This window comes from Rattus norvegicus, chromosome 4 (assembly GCF_036323735.1).
Source record: "Rattus norvegicus strain BN/NHsdMcwi chromosome 4, GRCr8, whole genome shotgun sequence".
Lineage (NCBI taxonomy): Eukaryota > Metazoa > Chordata > Mammalia > Rodentia > Muridae > Rattus > Rattus norvegicus.
In genome coordinates, this window is record NC_086022.1 from 125,811,690 (window position 1) to 125,828,608 (window position 16,919).

General features: G+C 49.7%; 1 protein-coding gene across 11 annotated transcripts in view; it reads left to right on the forward strand.

Moving 5' to 3' along the window:
- The window catches only part of Slc6a6 (solute carrier family 6 member 6), a 73,694-nt gene extending 59,350 nt beyond the window's left edge, over positions 1-14,344 (forward strand). For 9 of the 11 annotated variants that reach the window (XM_008763123.4, XM_063285685.1, XM_006236903.5 and 6 more), the window contains 6 exons: positions 231-343; positions 3,722-3,859; positions 5,158-5,260; positions 5,706-5,806; positions 7,453-7,623; positions 10,149-14,344. In XM_008763123.4, the coding sequence (XP_008761345.1) occupies positions 231-343; positions 3,722-3,859; positions 5,158-5,260; positions 5,706-5,806; positions 7,453-7,623; positions 10,149-10,292 (770 nt within the window). In that variant the 3' untranslated portion in view covers positions 10,293-14,344. Of the gene's footprint in view, positions 1-230; positions 344-3,721; positions 3,860-5,157; positions 5,261-5,705; positions 5,807-7,452; positions 7,624-10,148 lie in introns of those variants that run through there. The other 2 variants (NM_017206.2, XM_039107210.2) reach the window with 2 other exon arrangements.
- Positions 14,345-16,919: the final 2,575 nt, after the last annotated feature.

Sequence of the window (16,919 nt, forward strand, 5' to 3'; positions counted from 1 at the left end):
ATACGGGTGTAGATTCACTTGAGAGGAGGCCGTGTGCTGGATAGGAGACAGATGCTTACATGGGGCCCCTCCCGAGCCCCACTGGTCTCTTTCTCTGGCTCCTCCTGCATTTTGGGCTTAGGCGATCTCCCTCCCTACTCAGATGTGAGTGTTCTGTGAGGCCCAGGGATTGAAGTAGCATGGTGCTGATGTGTGTTCTCCTGTGTCCCCTCCCCGTTTCTCTCCCTTAGGTCCTGGCTTGGCCTTCATTGCCTACCCAAAAGCTGTGACCATGATGCCGCTGCCCACCTTTTGGTCCATTCTGTTTTTTATTATGCTCCTCTTGCTTGGACTGGACAGCCAGGTACGTGTATGTGGGGCCGTGGTGCTCGCCTGGGCAGCCTCATTGTGAGAAGCCATCCTTACCGAAGCTGAGGCATGTTCAGACCCTTCCTCCTCAAACTCCCACCTCAGAGGCTTCAACTTGATTCCTTCAGGGCTCTGGGTTGAAAAAGGCCTCAGCCCAGCAGTGGGAGGAGACCCTCCACCCCCAACGCTGAAGGCTGTTACTTCGAGCAAGGAGATGAGGGTGACTGGGTGTGTGGTTAAGGTCAAACTATAAATGAGAAATAGAAGGCCAGGACCCAGAGATACAGATATCAGAACATGCGTCAATCATTGCCTGGGCCACCACAGTCCCAAATATGTCCAGAAAAGACGAACCACATTTGGCAAACTGCTTTTGGTTCAGTCCAGCTTGTCCCCCATCGTCTGGTTGCTAAAATATCTGCCTGATCTGTACTTCCACTTTATTTCTTGGGTAGAACCCAAGGCTTCACATGTACCAAGCACACACACTATCCTGAGCCATGCCCCAGTCTTTCCCCCATGCTTCTGAACTACATCCTGCCCTAGCCCCCTGCTAGGGATAGGCAGTTCACTATCAGGGAGTGTTGGTGACAGCCAGCCTGCATCTAGCTCAGGAAGGTAACATCATTATGTGTGATACTGGCCACATTCATCTCTTTCCTCTGGGCCTCAGTTTCCTCATCCTGGTTAATGGGTACAGTTTGTGAAGCATGAGGTTCAGAGCCAGGTATAGAGAATTCAGGTGCCTGTGAGATTCATGGGGGCTTGGGTATCCCTCTTCCTGAAGTGTCTTTTTGTGGGATATTTTTCAAACTCCAAGAGGGAGACTGTGGTATATAGGGGGCAGGTGATCATGGGCTCAGACCAGCTATAGAGACTGGGAAGGCAGGAGAGACTCCTGTGTGGTGTGGGTTTCAAGCCCAGCTACTTCAGGAACAGTTCATCAAATTCAATAGGCTGTGAGATCAGTCCTGGAGACTCCTCATGGGAGACTTCCCAAGGGCATGGCCTCCAACGGCCCTGACAGGATGGGTCTCTGGGGACTCAGAACCAGTGGAGGTGAATCAGTCCAGAGAGGGGAGACAGCTAACAAGGTCAAGAACACAATGCAAGACTTGGCAGCTAAGATTAATGGAGAAGGCAGCAAAAACTTCTCCAAACCAGAAAAACAGATCCTTGTGGAATTGGTGATGGGCAGACGATGTTGTAAACAAGCCGAGGTTCTGTTAATGATTCCTGCTCTGAGAGCTTGCTTGGCCCTGGGAGCAGACCCCATGCAGTGCCTTTTAGTGGCTTTTAGAACATCTCCCAGGCTCAGAGGGGAAGAAGAAAACAAAAACACAAGTTAATAAGTGGCTAAGCGTGACATCTGTGACATCCGCCAGGGCTCCAAACAGGCCTTGAGGCTCACAAGTGGCTTGGGAGTGGGGGGATCTGGGCTCTGTGAAGGTTGTGTGGCTTGCAGCTGAGCCATAGGCTGAGTGGAGAATCTCGGGGGGCTGTGAAAGCTTGCCTTAAGATGTTCCTCTTTACCCTACTTTGTTAGATCAGGGCTCCCAAGGTTTGGTCCTTTTAAATGGCCTGATGGTATCATCACTGCGTGAGATGCCACCACATGCCCAGTGTCACACAGCCAATTTGTTTTCCCATGTGCAGCTCAATTGGCATTGATCCCCAAGCCCCGTGCCAACAGTTTTCTTTATTTGTAGTGCTGGACATGGGATCCAGGGCTTTGCCTATGCTAGACACATGCTCTTCTTAGACCACTGCACCCAGACTTTTATACGTTAGCTCCTGTCCCTGCCGTGCTCCCACCTCCGTGTCACAGATGCCCTTTCTGCAGCCAGAGAAACTATTTTGGCTCTGGTTGATAGCCATTCATCCTAATTCATTTCGTAGCTTGGCCCTGGAGCTGCCAGTTAGCCACTCAGCTGCTTTTCAGCTTCAACTCCCCTTCTGGCACATCAGTTAGAAGTCATGAGGTCCACCCCTCTCTCAGAGCTCTGCTTAAGAGCCTCTTGGTCATCTTGCTCCTGAATCCTGGCCTCAGAGTGGCTCTGTATCTTTGGGCACATGAATGGGATTATCTCTCTGTCCCTTAGGACACACGAAAGGGATCTTCTCTCTGATCGCGTCCATTCTTGCAACTCCCTCACCACCTCCCAAAGGCCTCCGTGGTTGGATCTTCCCTGTAGGAATGCCAGGGGGACTTCTCTCCCCAACCCTTTTTTGTCTTTTTATTTCAAGATGGCCTTTCATGTAGACCAGGCTGACCTTAAATTCAGTTAGGTCTGACTCTGAAAGTGTCCTAGCCTTCTGCCTCTCTACCTCCTAATTGCTGGGATTCCTGGTGTGCACCCTGGGCCTCTGCCTACTAGGTGAGCACTCTCAGGCACTTACATGCCCAGTCTTTAGCATTTTAATGTTTCAATGACTCAGAGCAGTCTGGGTGTGGCTCCTCTAATTGAAGTACTTCTGTGGCCCTCAAGCCCCCAAATGCTGCCAAGACCTTGTTACAGACTTGTATATTTGTGTGTTTAGAGACTGATAACTAGGAATGTTGTTGCCAGTATCATTGGGTAGGTGAAAGGCGATGTATCCAGAGGGCGCAGTTTTATGCCGCTGTTAGACGGCAAGATAGATCTTTGTGTAGGGACATAGCACAGTTTCCAAGGTAAATCATTAGGTACAAGCAAGATTGGAAAGATGTAGAGAGACTGATAATCATCCTAAAACACGATTTGCGCGCGTGCGCTCGTGTGTGTGTGTGTGTGTGTGTGTGTGTGTGTGTGTGTGTGTGTGTGTGTGTAAATGTTCCAGAATTTTCTTTATGTCTGGAACCAACAGGGTCATGGATTTCCAGTGGGGTTAAGCTACCATGTAAGTCAGACCTGATGTACCTTTAGTGCTCTAGATGGGGAAACCGAGGCCAGGCTTCACCCAGAGTCTCCCAACTGGTTAGTGCAAAGGTTGACCTTACCACACTGTGGCTGAGCAGCCCCTGTGAAAGGCCGGGCTAGGCATTCATTGCTTACATGTGTGTAGCACCAGCCTTGACAAAGGAGGGAGGCTGTCATGGCCACACCCCTCCCCTCAAGTGTGTCAGGGGGAGAGCTGGTCCTGGCTTCCTAGAGAAAGAGCTGCTCCCTCATGAGTCTCCAGCGATAAGGGTGGGAATGGCCTGAATGCAGCCATACTTCCTGATTTGCTTGGACCACAGACCACAGTGGCTGCCTGCACAGCCCAGGGTCTGGCTACGTGGATTTCCAGGTGGGTCTCATAAGATGTAGCCTAGCCTTCCTTCTGAGCTGCAGGCCTGCGTTGAGCCCTCTTACACCCTTCTCTCTCTCTCTGTCTCCCTCTTGCCCCTCAGTTTGTTGAAGTCGAAGGACAGATCACATCCTTGGTTGATCTTTACCCGTCCTTCCTAAGGAAGGGTTATCGTCGGGAAATCTTCATTGCCATCGTGTGCAGCATCAGCTACCTGCTGGGGCTGACGATGGTGACGGAGGTAGGTAGTTAGCGCTCTGGATGATGTGAGTTTTTCCCTTCCTACTTTTGGATTTCTCAGGGCCACAGGGGAGGCTGCAGCTGGGAGAGAGGCCCGGGGGGCAGGGAGGTTCTCCTTACCACACCTCCTTTAGGTTGGCCCCCAATCCCTATTCTGTCCAGCTCTCAAATGATCATGCAGCTTCCCCCTTATCCCCCTTTTTGAGATGTTGTGGTCAAACTAAGGTTGTGGCACTTGCTTGGCCAAATGCTCTACCATTTGTGTGGGTATCTGCTGAGGAGAATGTACCCTCTTCCCAGAGGGTGGGGACCATACTTAAATAGGAGGAAAAGAAGCCAGGAACCTGGGGGAACAGAAAGGTTGAAGGCTAGAGGTTTCAGTGGCTGGGAAAAGGGCAGCTAAGAGGGCATGAGCCCGGCCTTCCCCAGAGCATGCTCCCATTCCCTCAGTGCACTAACATGCCTGAGGTAGAGTTGTCAATCACTACTCCGAACCCTGCTCAGGCCTTCACTTTTCTTTACCAAAAGAAGAAACTTTTAGGGAAGTGTTTGTAAGAACGCCCCCTCTGTGGCTGAAAAGATCTCTTGGGGGTTAAGAGCACTGGTTGCTCTTCCAGAGGCCCCAGGTTCAATTCCCAGCACCCACATGGCTACTCACAACCGTCTGTAACTCTACTCCTAGGGGCCCAGCATGTTCACGGTCTACAGACACGCCTGTAGGCAGGACACCTATTCACATCAAATAGAAATGAAGGTTATAAAGCACTAAGAAATGCCCTCTAAAGTCAGATAGCCTCTATTCACCGAGCACTGGTCCCCGCGACTCGGCTCACCCTGTGTGCAGAATTCTATGACTCATTGTGTTGCTAAGATGTGTTGTATTCTCCCTCAACCCTGTGTGTTTTGTCAAGCATGAAGTTGAATTTGTTATAACTGGCCTTGAACTCACAACAGTTCACCTGTCTAGACTTCTAGAGTATTTGTTGTAAACCTATAAGCCACTACAACACTTGGACCTGAATATTTTTTCCTTCCTTCCTTCCTTCCTTCCTTCCTTCCTTCCTTCCTTCCTTCCTCCCTCCCTCCCTCCCTCCTTCCCTCCCTTCTTCCCTCCCTCCCTCATTTTCTTTCTTTTCTTTCTTTCTAAAAAGTACCTGTATTTGGTCATCCTAGCTGTTGCCCATTTTTCTTTGGAATTAAAAAAAAAAGTATTGATTTACCATAGCCCTTTATAGATGAAGGGAATTGAAGACCCTATAATGAACCAACTTTATCTTCGATTTTTTTTTCCCTTTCTAGGGTGGCATGTATGTGTTTCAACTCTTTGACTACTATGCAGCTAGTGGTGTATGCCTTTTGTGGGTCGCATTCTTTGAATGTTTTGTTATTGCCTGGATATATGGTGAGTATAATGTTTGCACGTCCCTTTTCAAGCCGCTCATTTGGGCAGAGAATATAATGGAGACGCTTTCTTTGCCTGGAAGGTTCACTCCGGGTTGCTCCTTGAGCATGTCACAGATAATGCCACTGAAGGCACAAGATGTGAACATGTCGCTATAGATATAACACTGTCACCTCAGAACCCGTGGTGACCTACTCTGTGGCCCAGAAATGGTCCACTTGGACCTCTTAGAGAGCTGAGATTGACCACACCTAAGATGTGGTCTCTGTCTTAAGACTTCCAGCAAAAAATGCAGGTACCCAGCTGCACTGAGTGTCACATGGTCATGCGTGGTGTGGAGATACAGGCCTGGTGGTTAGAGGCGGTGACCCCTGCTGCATTGTTCCCCAGGGCTATTCTGGCTTTGGCTCCCATGTCACCGGGGACCCGCTGCTCTCTCTCGTAGGCGGTGATAACTTATATGACGGTATTGAGGACATGATCGGCTATCGGCCTGGACCCTGGATGAAGTACAGCTGGGCTGTCATCACTCCAGCTCTCTGTGTTGTAAGTTTCACCCCGGGCCTGACATTGTCACCTTGTGATCCCTAGTTCTGTTTAGCATTTCCTATATTCTATGGGCTCTGATAAAGTCAGCTTCAGCTACAGCTGCGACAGTAGGGGCATGTTGCAGTAGGGGTATATTGCCTTGGCTGTGTAGGGTTTTGTAGGACTGATAGGAGTTTGTGAAGAAGAAACAGGAAGGGCAGTATCAGGGACACTAGGCCAGGCTGCTGTCCTCTGTCTACCACCTTGGAGCTAGCCTTGAGGTTTTGCATGGGTACCTTCTCTGAGGCTTGTTCAGTACCATTGAGCTTTCACAGCAGATGCTGGCCAATACCCTAAGGACCTTCATGCATAGGAGTTCCACCTGTACTGCTGTTCCTGGTCAGCACCTTGGGGAGTCCAGATGTCCCTTGCTTTAAAACCAGTGCTTTGTGATGAACAGGTTCTCTCTCCTGTGACCTCTATTCCCAGGCCAGACCTAATAGACATGCCAACTCACTCCCCTGCCAGGGCCTCAGTTTCCTTACCTCACTCACCGTGTCACCTCTTTGACAAGGATACTCTGATGTGAGACTTCACCACTGAGGCAGGTGACAGTTTAGAATCCAATGAGTCTGACTGTGGCTCTCGGCACACATATCCCGCAACCAAGTTAAGAGACCACAGACAGCAACTGGAGGGCCAATCCAGGTAGGGTTGCAGTCAGTTGGGCTCTGGCCAGTACACCTGTCCTTGTTCACACTAGTCTATGCCTGGGGTCCATCTCACACGGACCTCTGATCTCTACCCTCTGGACCAGAGGTGGACTGCACTATGGTGGCAGAATGAGGCCCCCTGCTGGAAAGGCTAAGTAGAGACCAGAGTCACCCACCTCTGGGGCTCACTTCAAGGAAGCTACAGCTTTCTAGGCAGAAAGCAACAGAGAAGGGTAGGCCCCTGTGGGCCAACTGTCCTCACCATGTACCACCATCTCCCATCAGACCTTATTTTAGGCAATGAGCAGTGGATCATTTTTGCCATGGCACCCTGTGGGGTGCCTCGTTTTCTGAGGAGAAGGATACAGGGCAGTTCCTCCAGAGCCAGAGCCCCTCTCAAAGGCAAAGGTAGACTCCACATAGCTGTAAGGTTCAAGGCTCACCCCACCCTTCAGGTCTACATCCTGTCCCTGGGACCAGACCGTGGTGTGCCAAGAGATAACGGCGTTTAGGCCACTGGCTGCCGGGCTCATCCATGCCTTTGGCATTTATGGTGTACCTGCTGTGTATGCCTAAAAGTCACATCTGTTAAAAGAGAGAAGCTCTAGAGTGGTGGCTCTTAACTCCTCCTTCCACTGGGGTTGCCTGAGACCATTGGAAAGCGCAGACATTTACAGGATGATTCACAACAGTCAGACAACTGCAGTTATGAAGTAGTGACAAGAGTAATTTTATAGTTGGGGTCACCACAACTAAAGGGTTGCAGCGTCAGAAATGCTGGGGAGCCAGGGAAGGATGAGCAAGTGACTTGGCCGATTTGCCCTAGTGAGGTCCATAAGGCATGATACCACCCCATCTCCATAGTAAGGATAGAGGAGAGGCCCTGCCCCAGATAAAGTCCACACTGCTCTCAAATGCCTAGAACCCTCTGACTGCCCCGTCTCTCCACAGGGATGTTTCATCTTCTCTCTCGTCAAGTATGTACCCCTGACCTACAACAAAGTCTACCGGTACCCTGATTGGGCAATCGGGCTGGGCTGGGGCCTGGCCCTTTCCTCCATGGTGTGTATCCCCTTGGTCATTGTCATCCTCCTCTGCCGGACGGAGGGACCGCTCCGCGTGGTGAGCATGGGGCATGGGTGATGGGAGGTGGAGGACAGTCAGTGTCAGTTTCTGTGTGATGTTAGACAAGATACTCACCCTCTCCGAGTGCCAGGTTTTCTCGCACCCCATGAAAGGCAGTAGATCTAAGGAGGGAGTATGCTGTGGGCACACAGACAGGTACCTTTTTGGTGACATTTAAAGTGGGACATGAACTTAGGAGGAATGTGCCCAATACAGTATGAGGTAGAATATGGTCCTGGTGTGGGGTACAGAGGGTCAGTTGCTAGGCTAGAGATGGGACAGAGGCCTCATGTGCCAGTTAAAGGCTGTGGGAATCTCTGTTCTGAGTCAGGGCAAGAGATAAACTCTGGAGAGGAAGCCCAGTACTGCCCAACCATGCCACCCTCTATGCCACCACCTCTGCCCTGCTCCCAGTCTCTCTGACTGTCGTCTCTTCACGGCGCCCCCTCCCTTCCTCCAGCCCCCTTAGGAATTCTTCCCACAATGTGGGAGCTTCCAGGCCTGGCAGTCCCCTGCTCTTTCCACGAAATCCCTTTCTCAGAATCTCCTTTAACCTTTGCACCTGGGCCAGCTCCAAGGCCCCACAGTTTTATTTTGGGCTGTTTTTATTCTCTTACAAAAAATATCTGGAGCCAGGATGTCCTGGGGCCCTGGCTCCCCCTTGAGCTGGCCCAGGCTTCCTCCTGTGGAGGGGGCTGTGTTGGCTGGGAGAGGAGGGGAGAAGAGACAAGGAAGGAGCCAGGGCACCAACAGCTTCCCTAGAGTGGGACTGGGACCCCAGCTCTCCCACCATTAAGCCAGAATCAAGGCAACCATCTCTGTTGTTAGTGCTGAAACAGTGGACTCCAGACACACAGGCAGCTACAGTGCCTGCTCTGAACCCCTGAGCTGGCTCCTAGTGCCCTGAGCCAACTCAGGTCACCCTAGAAGGTTATTCGTACCCAGACATGAATTGGGCTTTTCAGGGGTATTTAGAGCTATGTTCTGGTTATAGTTTTTGTAGTAGTCACTAAGTTGGGGTAGGGTCTATTGAAAGCCTGAATGTTTTTTGTGTGTGTATGTGGTTGTTTGTTTGTTTTTGCTGTTGTTGTGGTTACTGTGGGGCCTAAAACTCACTGAAGTCCAGGTTGGCCTCAAACACTTGGCTCTCTCCTGCCTTAGCCTCTCTAATGCTGGGATTATGGGTAGAAACCCCACTGCCCGGCTTAAGGCCCCATTTTAAGAGGCTGATCTAACCTGTGTGTCCAGATCCGTTCAGAGTGAGCTGCTGGGGGAGAAAGGGACAGGTTGTAAGGATGTCTGCCCACAGCTGGAGTGAGCCACAACCCCTCTGGCAGCACAAACTGCCCTGGTGCCCTCCTAATGGTGAGGTAGCAAGTGGCAGGCATATCAGGATCTCCAACCCAACCAGAGTTCCAGACCAGGCTGTGGTTCCCAATAGACAGCGGGGGTGGCTGCCAGTGGTGGGTACACTTTTCCACTTTGCTTTTGGACCCCATTGTTCCAATGTCAAGGGGGCAGGGTTGAAAGCAAGCAGGCAGGCCAGGTCAGTGAGGAAGAGTCTTCCTGCTCAAAGCAACACAGGCGTTTGTGGGAGAGGCATGGCCTGGAGTTACCAGGTCTTGTGTTTGGTCCCTCCTCAATGTCCCCTGAGAATGAGGAAATGTGGATTCTCCAGTGAAATAAGCCGCTTTTTAAATAAGCAGCTTCTCCCAAGTCCCTTGACAGTGCCAGGGAGAACACTAGACCTGGCACATGCAGGTTTTAGCAGCTCTCCCAGGTGTAATTTGCCATAGTTGGATGTAAATACCTAGGAGGGCTTTTTGTTCCTTTCTTGTTTTCTTTTTTTAAACTGCTGGCCGGTTTCAGTCTGAGCAGACACCCGGCAGGAAGTGGGCAGGAGGCAGGAGGTAGGAGCCAAGTTCCACTCCCACTCTGCTGGTGACTTCCTAGTGTCCCTGGAGAGGGCTAGGGCTCTTCCCTCCCCAGGTTCATGATCAGTCACCACACTGAGAGGCCTGGGCTCTATGGCTAGAGTGTCTGAGAATTCTCCTGTAGTCTCCTCCCAGGACCAACCCTTCAGAAGGAGCTCCCAGTGAGGAACTGTCTCATTTAGGCTCTGGGAGGCCAAGAAGTACAAATTTCTTCTTTAGGGGGGACAGGGGCTGAAAGAGATGGGGGTTAGGTCAGTTTTCCAACTCTAAAAGATACGTAGAAGCAGAAATCAGAGAAAGCAGGGAGAATAAACCATGGAGAGACAGGACTCAACTCCTTAGGGGAAAGAAATCTGCCTGTGGAAGTCATGTGTGTGCCCCATCTGTAAGCATGAATACTGGCTGGGGAAACCACTGTAGGACATAGGGTGCCATCCCACCATCCCCCATTTAAAAAAAACCTACAAAAGGCCCAGAAAGGGTGGCAGTTGACCAGATGCCTTATGGCAAGTATCCTAGGGGGTTCTGGAGGTGGGTGGGAAGGACCCTCCCTAATCCGCTCCTAATCTCCTCCTCTTTCTTCTGCAGAGAATCAAATACCTGATAACCCCCAGGGAGCCCAACCGCTGGGCTGTGGAGCGTGAAGGGGCTACGCCCTTTCACTCCAGAGCAACCCTCATGAACGGTGCACTCATGAAACCCAGTCACGTCATTGTGGAGACCATGATGTGAGGTCCGGGCTGTGTGACCGGCGCCGCTTTCCTGCCGTTTACTAACCTTAGATTCTCCTAGGACCAGGTTTACAGAGCTTTATATTTGTACTAGGATTTTTTTTTTAATTGTCACAGAAAATGTTACTCTGTGTGTGTGTGTGTGTGTGTGTGTGTGTGTGTGTGTGTGTGTTTCGTGTGTGTCTGTATATGTGTATTTTGTTTTGTTTGGGGGATTATTTTGTACAAAAAGAAAACCCATGGGCCTATGTCCTGGGGGGAGAGGATGGACTTTCATATTGATTTTGATGTATTTTATGGGAACTTGGTAAATTTTTCTTTGTATTTTTTTAACATATAACTATATATAGAGTCTGTCATACACTTTGCCACTTGAATTGGTCTTGCCAGCAACGGATCTCGTTTTTTGTTTTTTGTTTTTTTTTCAAAAGCAATTCTTCGGTGCTTACATAGCTGGCAGAGAGTTCTGCCCAAAAACAAATGAAAAAGAGGAAAAAAAATAATACTAAATGCTGGGTGGAATTTTCCTATGATGGTGGATATATCTTCAAGAAAGGTGTAGTCCCTTCTGAGCTGGTTCAGGAGGAAGGACACAGCTGAGAAGAGGGAGCCCCGACTAGCTGAACAGACTTGAGGGGCAGGAGAGAGCAGGGCCGTGGGGAGACCCCTCACTCTTTCTCAGTCAACAAGAAAGATGCCAAAATAATGACCCACCCTCAGCATGAAGGACTGATCTGAGAGCAACTGAAGTGGTTGTACCAGGGCCAAATGCCTGCCCTTTTACTTTGAAATAATGGGTAGGTAGTCAGTGGGAGTGTCTGAACCACCGTGGGTATTAGAGACAGAAATGGGACGTCTGAATGTCGGGTGAGAATGGGGCTCGGGTCTGGGACACTCTACAGGCATCGGCAGAAACCATGTCCTTTCTTGAGTACTCAGTATGGTTTGCCTGAAGCCAGTTCAAGGAGCCTATGGGGCTTCAGAGTGGGGATCACACTCAGGAAGTGTGTGCCGTATTTGAGTGGAGTCATGATAGGTGGTGACCAGAGCATTCCCCAAGCAGAATGTATCTTGGTGAGGACCAGGGGGAGAGGCCAGTGGACCAAATGATATTAGCAGCTCAGGAGGGTGAGTGTAACCCAGACTGGCAAGTGTACCTCATAAGGATACTTTTCTTCCTTGCCTCTTGACAAACTCTTGTTAAAGATCTTACCCCAGAACCATCTAGTTCCCAACAAGGAATGCTCCAAGTGGCTGTAGACACAGGATCTTAACGGATCTGAGTTCAATTACAGAGCCAACTTAGTAGTGACCTCAGATGATTCCAAGCCACTGCATTGGCTGTTGGACAGGTGTTGGCCCCCGGGGAACTGCAGAGAGAGGACAAAGGGAAGTTTTGTAGGTTGAAGCTGTCCCCACAGAGATGAGGTCAATACTCTAGAGCTGCCCAATGTCAGACAGGGCTGTTTCCTTCTGAACCAGGAGAGGGCGCTACACCTTCACCCCAGCCTCCACTGGGCCCAACTGTGCCATCCTGAACTTCTTTGACAAATGTACACATTTTTCTGTCTCCAAAGCAATGTACTCTGCCAAGTGACCCTCTAATCCTCTTCCAGTGGCTGTTGACTCAGCCACCCATGATTGTACCGTGTTCCTGTTGTCCTGTGTATTTCTGGTTGCGCTTGTGTTATTTTGAGTGTTGGAGTTTCTCCTTCCCTGATTTTACCGACTTGTAATGTACCCTGTTTTCTTTTGTTCTATGGAACCTTAAAAGTAACCACTGTGGGTGATTGAAAGATAGGTGAAGTGTAAGGGAGAGGGGGCTCGTCCAGCTGTGGCAACATCTGTGGTCATGCCCGTCTACCCTACCGCCAACCCCTATCGGGCACGCCCCTCTGGCGAGCCTTCAGTATTTTGGGTTGGCAGACAAATGACACCATTCTGGAAATGGCCTGAGAATGGCCTTTTTAATCATTCCCAGATCAAATTCTAGACCAAAGACACAGCGGGCCAAGTCCCCAGGCACTGCCTGGATGGAAGGCCAGCCACCTCCACAGCCCACTCCCTGACAGTGTCCCCTCACCTGTCTTCAATACTCACCACTCCCACCCAGTCCCTGGCCCTGATAACTCTTGTCGTGACACTTGTCTTTTCATGTCTGCATGTAAGTAACATTTTGAAGTAGAGCTCGTGACTCTGGTCCACCTGCCTCTTGGAGAGAGGGCTAAGCTGTTGGCCAACCAGCCCTTGCCTGGAACAGGCCAGATCCTGCCCTGCCTGTCAGAAGTAGACAGGAAGCCAGGAACATTGCCAGGTTTAGATGAGGACCTTCAGTGGGCCCAGGAGAACTCTCCTGGGAGATGTTATTTGGTCCTAGGAGTTCTGTTATCTCCCTAGTGGAGGATCCCTACTGGGCACTGTGGACTGTCCCAGAGGGCCCGATCCAAGGCACTTTGTAAACAGGAGAATAGGCCTAGCGTGGGACTTAAACCGTGAGCTAAGTGGAACTGGACATTTGAGTTCTTTGTAGCTCCAGGCTCTCAAGACATGGTAGACGGAAGGCAGGGCCAGGGCATTGTCTAAGTAAACTGTCAAGCCTTCTCTGTCAACCAAAGGCCAGAGCTGATGAAAGCCCCTGTCCCGTATTCATGGAGCAGAGAGCAATACCCACTTGTGCCCGTCCTTACTGTCCTGCTCACCCCAGCCCCATGCTACCCTTCCTTCCTTCCTTCCTTCCTTCCTTCCTTCCTTCCTTCCTTCCTTCCTTCCTCCTTTGAAGCCTTCGGGAACTAGGAATTGATACACCCTCCCCTCAAATTGTACCACAGGAAACTGAGGGCCAAAGACACTGCTAATGTGAAGAGCCTTAGCCAGGGTGTATGGGCAGGCCTTTGACCTCCATGTAGCCCAAGGCTATGCAGGAAGTAGCCTGAGAGGAAAGCTGTGCAGACCATGGCAAAGCATGAGGAGAAAGCAGCATGTGCCCCCTCCGCACAGGAAGGGGCTTTCTCTATCACAGGGTGTCACTACCATGGCCGACAGCATTCCAGCCCCGCCCCTCTGGACGGGGCAATGCTCTAGCAAGCAGTCGAACAGGTGCCAGCCCAGTTTCTCTCTCCAAGATGCAGACGTAAGCCAGGAAGGCACCTTAGAGAAGGCCCCTCACAGTCCCACTGGAACCTGATACCCCTGTCCCTATGGACACTGTAAATACCTCTGTGTGCACACCCCTCCTTCATCAAGTCCCAAACCACACACACAACAAAGCCCAGATACTCCAAGATGGAGAGGGCCGTCCCAGAAGCCAGAGCAGTGCTCCCTACCCTCCTCCTCCATGCTGATCTCCCAAGAGTCAGGCCTTCACAGGAAACTGGCTGTCTGTGTTCTCTGGGAGGAGGAGGAAGAGGAGGAAGAAGAGGAGGAAGAGGAGGAGGAGGAGGAGGAAGAAGAGGAGGAGGAGGAGGAAGAAGAGGAGGAGGAGGAGGAGGGGTGGTGGTGGTGTCATTGCAGGCATGTTCTGGCATGTTCCCCGAAGGACAGAGCATCTTGTTAGATATTTGGCTTCAAAATGAGATGGTAGTTACATTTCTTTTAAACCAATTTTTCCAATCCCTAACAACTGTGACTGTATTTAGCACAAGAGAAAAGCTGAGAACGTGGGTTTTGCCTCCTTCAGAAATATGTCTGGCTCATCAGGACATTTTTTAAAAACTTCAAAATATTTTTAAAATATTTTAAACTTTTGTAAAAAACAAAAAACAAAAAAACAAATGCACACGCACACACACACACACAAAAACCTGAAACCAACCAAGAAGGGGAGGAGCGTTTGTGTTTGAAGGATCCTTGGTGTGTGACCTGTCTTGCAGTATACAAGCTCTGTGTATGTTTAATTACGGCGACCCCGCATTTTGCAGGGTTTCGGTTTTTTTTTTTCTCTTTTGCTTTTTAGATGAATATGTATATTGATATTTTAAATCCATCTTTGCTTTTTTTAGAGGAGTTTATAATCACCTTGTAACACAACAATAAACATTTCCTTTTTAAAATTCACGAATGTCTGGTGTGTTTCGGAATGACTGGGTTCACCTCTACAACTCTAAAGTGGCAGGCACTTTACAGTTTATAAAGGAATTTCACTGGGGCTGGAGAGCATTTCCTGACCTTGATTTTTTTTTTCAGACATTAGCTTAGGGCTGGCCTAGGAGTCCCAGGGACTCACCTGTGTCTTCTCCCCAGCTATGAGATTACAAGAACTGTTGTTGCACCTGGCCTTCCGTGTTGGTCTGTGCATGTGAATGCAGTGCCCGCAGAGACCAAAAGAGGGCATCAGAGCCCTTGGAAGATAAATCGTGCAGGGAACCAAACCCAATCTCCTGGAAAGACAGCAAGAGCTTCCAACCACTAAACTGATCCCTAGGTCCTGCTTAACATTTTAACATGGGTATTGATCAAACTTGGGTCCTCATGCTTGTCAGCCAAGCCTATTTCCTGGACTCAGCCACACCCACCCCATAGTCCCATCCTGTGAAACCAAAGTAGGAACCAACCACATTGTTGAGGAGTTACATTGTTATACGTTCTAAGTCTTCATACATTACAAGATTAAGGTTCAGTTTCCTAAACCTAGTGTATGCTGAACACCAAGTTTTTCAACCTATGTTGAACTGTGACCTCTTTGGCTTGCTGAACTGAACCTGTGGCGTATGATTGCCCTCCTGGCTTATGAAAATGTGTCTTCCCAGATACCTTGATGCGTCCCCTTGCACATGATACATGCTTGCCCTTCTCACAGGCAGCATTGAGTCCTGCATCGCCCACTCTTCTGTTCAAGTGCTAACAGAATATTATCTTGACAGCTTTTTTTTTTTTTGTCAATCTTAATCCTTCCCCATAAAAGGGGCCTCAAAAGATAATGAGGTGCTGCTGCTCTCTGGAACCCTGGGCTGCTCTCTGAAATCCCGACTTTCAAAGAAGCAGCTGACTGGCCAGTTCTAATATAGCTTGCTTTAAGCAGACAGTTATGGAATTGGTTTTCCCTCAGGTCTAACAGCTCCTTTGTCTTGGCTCGGTTGTTAACATAATTTCTGGTGTGAATTATCCACTGTGTTGGGATATCAATGCTCCCAGGTTCAGATTTTGGAGTGTTTTGGATTTCAGGTTTTCATATATGGGATGTTCCTTACATCCACAGAGGTAAGAACTGCTAAGAGGAAGCTCCCAGACAAGGGTTTTATTCTGGGGTACATAGACTTCCCACTCAGATCTGGGGTGGTGAGGACTATAGGTCTTCTCTGACTGGTTTCATAGACAGTGTCAAGTTAAAAGAGCACCTCACCAACATGTTTCTACTGCCTTTTGGATGGTTTGTGTCTACTTCCCTCCCTTTGTGTCTCAGCCGCTGGCTTGTGTTTGGATCCTGACTCCACCCTACACTACCTTACGCCTTTGGGCAGATCACTTAACCTTCTGAAGCCTTGGTTCCTCCTCTGTAATGTGTACGGAGTCCTCACCTGAAGGCTTCTAGGAGGATCCCACCAGTTCTTACAAAGTACTCAAAACTGTGTGTGTGGATGGTGCTGGCCTTCGACCCTGTGCACTGACACCAGAGGGAACAGCTTCTATCTGCCTTTAGATCTGTAAGCTTCCTCCATTCTACAGGCTTGACCCTGTTCGCTGGACCCCAGAATCCGTGAACTTACTTTGCCCTGGGTCCTTGAGACTTGGGAGCAACAGCTAGACCTCCAGGCTACCCACTTGGTATTTCCCTTCATCAAGACCAAAGATTCCCTGGCTGCTGGAACTAAGATGGGTGTCTCCACCTCTCTGGGTCCTAGACCCTACCAGACTCATTTATACCACGGGTGCTTTGCATTTGTGCCTCCGTCCCCTGCCTGGGATGCTTCCTCTAGGTCTGTGAAGGGCTGGCTTCTGTCCTAAACCATCACTCCTTCAGAGAAGCCCTGCCTGGGCTTCTCCTCAGCCTGGCCACTCTGCTCCAGCAGGCTGTGTCTTCTTCACTGTTCTTTCTGCACACTGAAAAGATGCTTTATGACCAGCTCACTGTCTTCACTAGGATGTACAGTAGATGATTCTTTTAATATCTATTTTTATTGTGTGTGAGTGGTGGGTATGTGCATGTAAGCATAGTGCTAATGGAGGCCAGAAGAGGGTGTCCGTTGGGAGCTGGAGTTAGGGGTGGTTGTAAGCTGCCCAATAAGGGTGCCGGGAACTGAACTCAGGTCCTCTGGAAGAGCACTAAACCATCTCTCCAACCCTCAAAATGGGCCAGTATCTTTTGCTTAAAGATTTGTTTCATCTTACGTGTATGAATGTTTTGCCTATGTGTATATATGTGCACCACATGTGCGCCTAATGCCTGCAGGGGTCAGAAGAGGATGTCAGGCTCCTGGAAATGGGAGTTACTGAAGGTTGTGAAGCCACCACGTGGGTTCTAGGAACCAAACCCAGGTCCTCTTTGAGAGAACCAAGAGCTCTTAACCACTGAGTCATCTGTTCAGCTCCATGTACCGCTTTATGAATGAATGAAAAGAAGCAGGGAGGCTACAAGATTCACATAGAAGCTGAATCTTGCCAGCCTGTTATTTTTATAAAGCAGACAACCTAC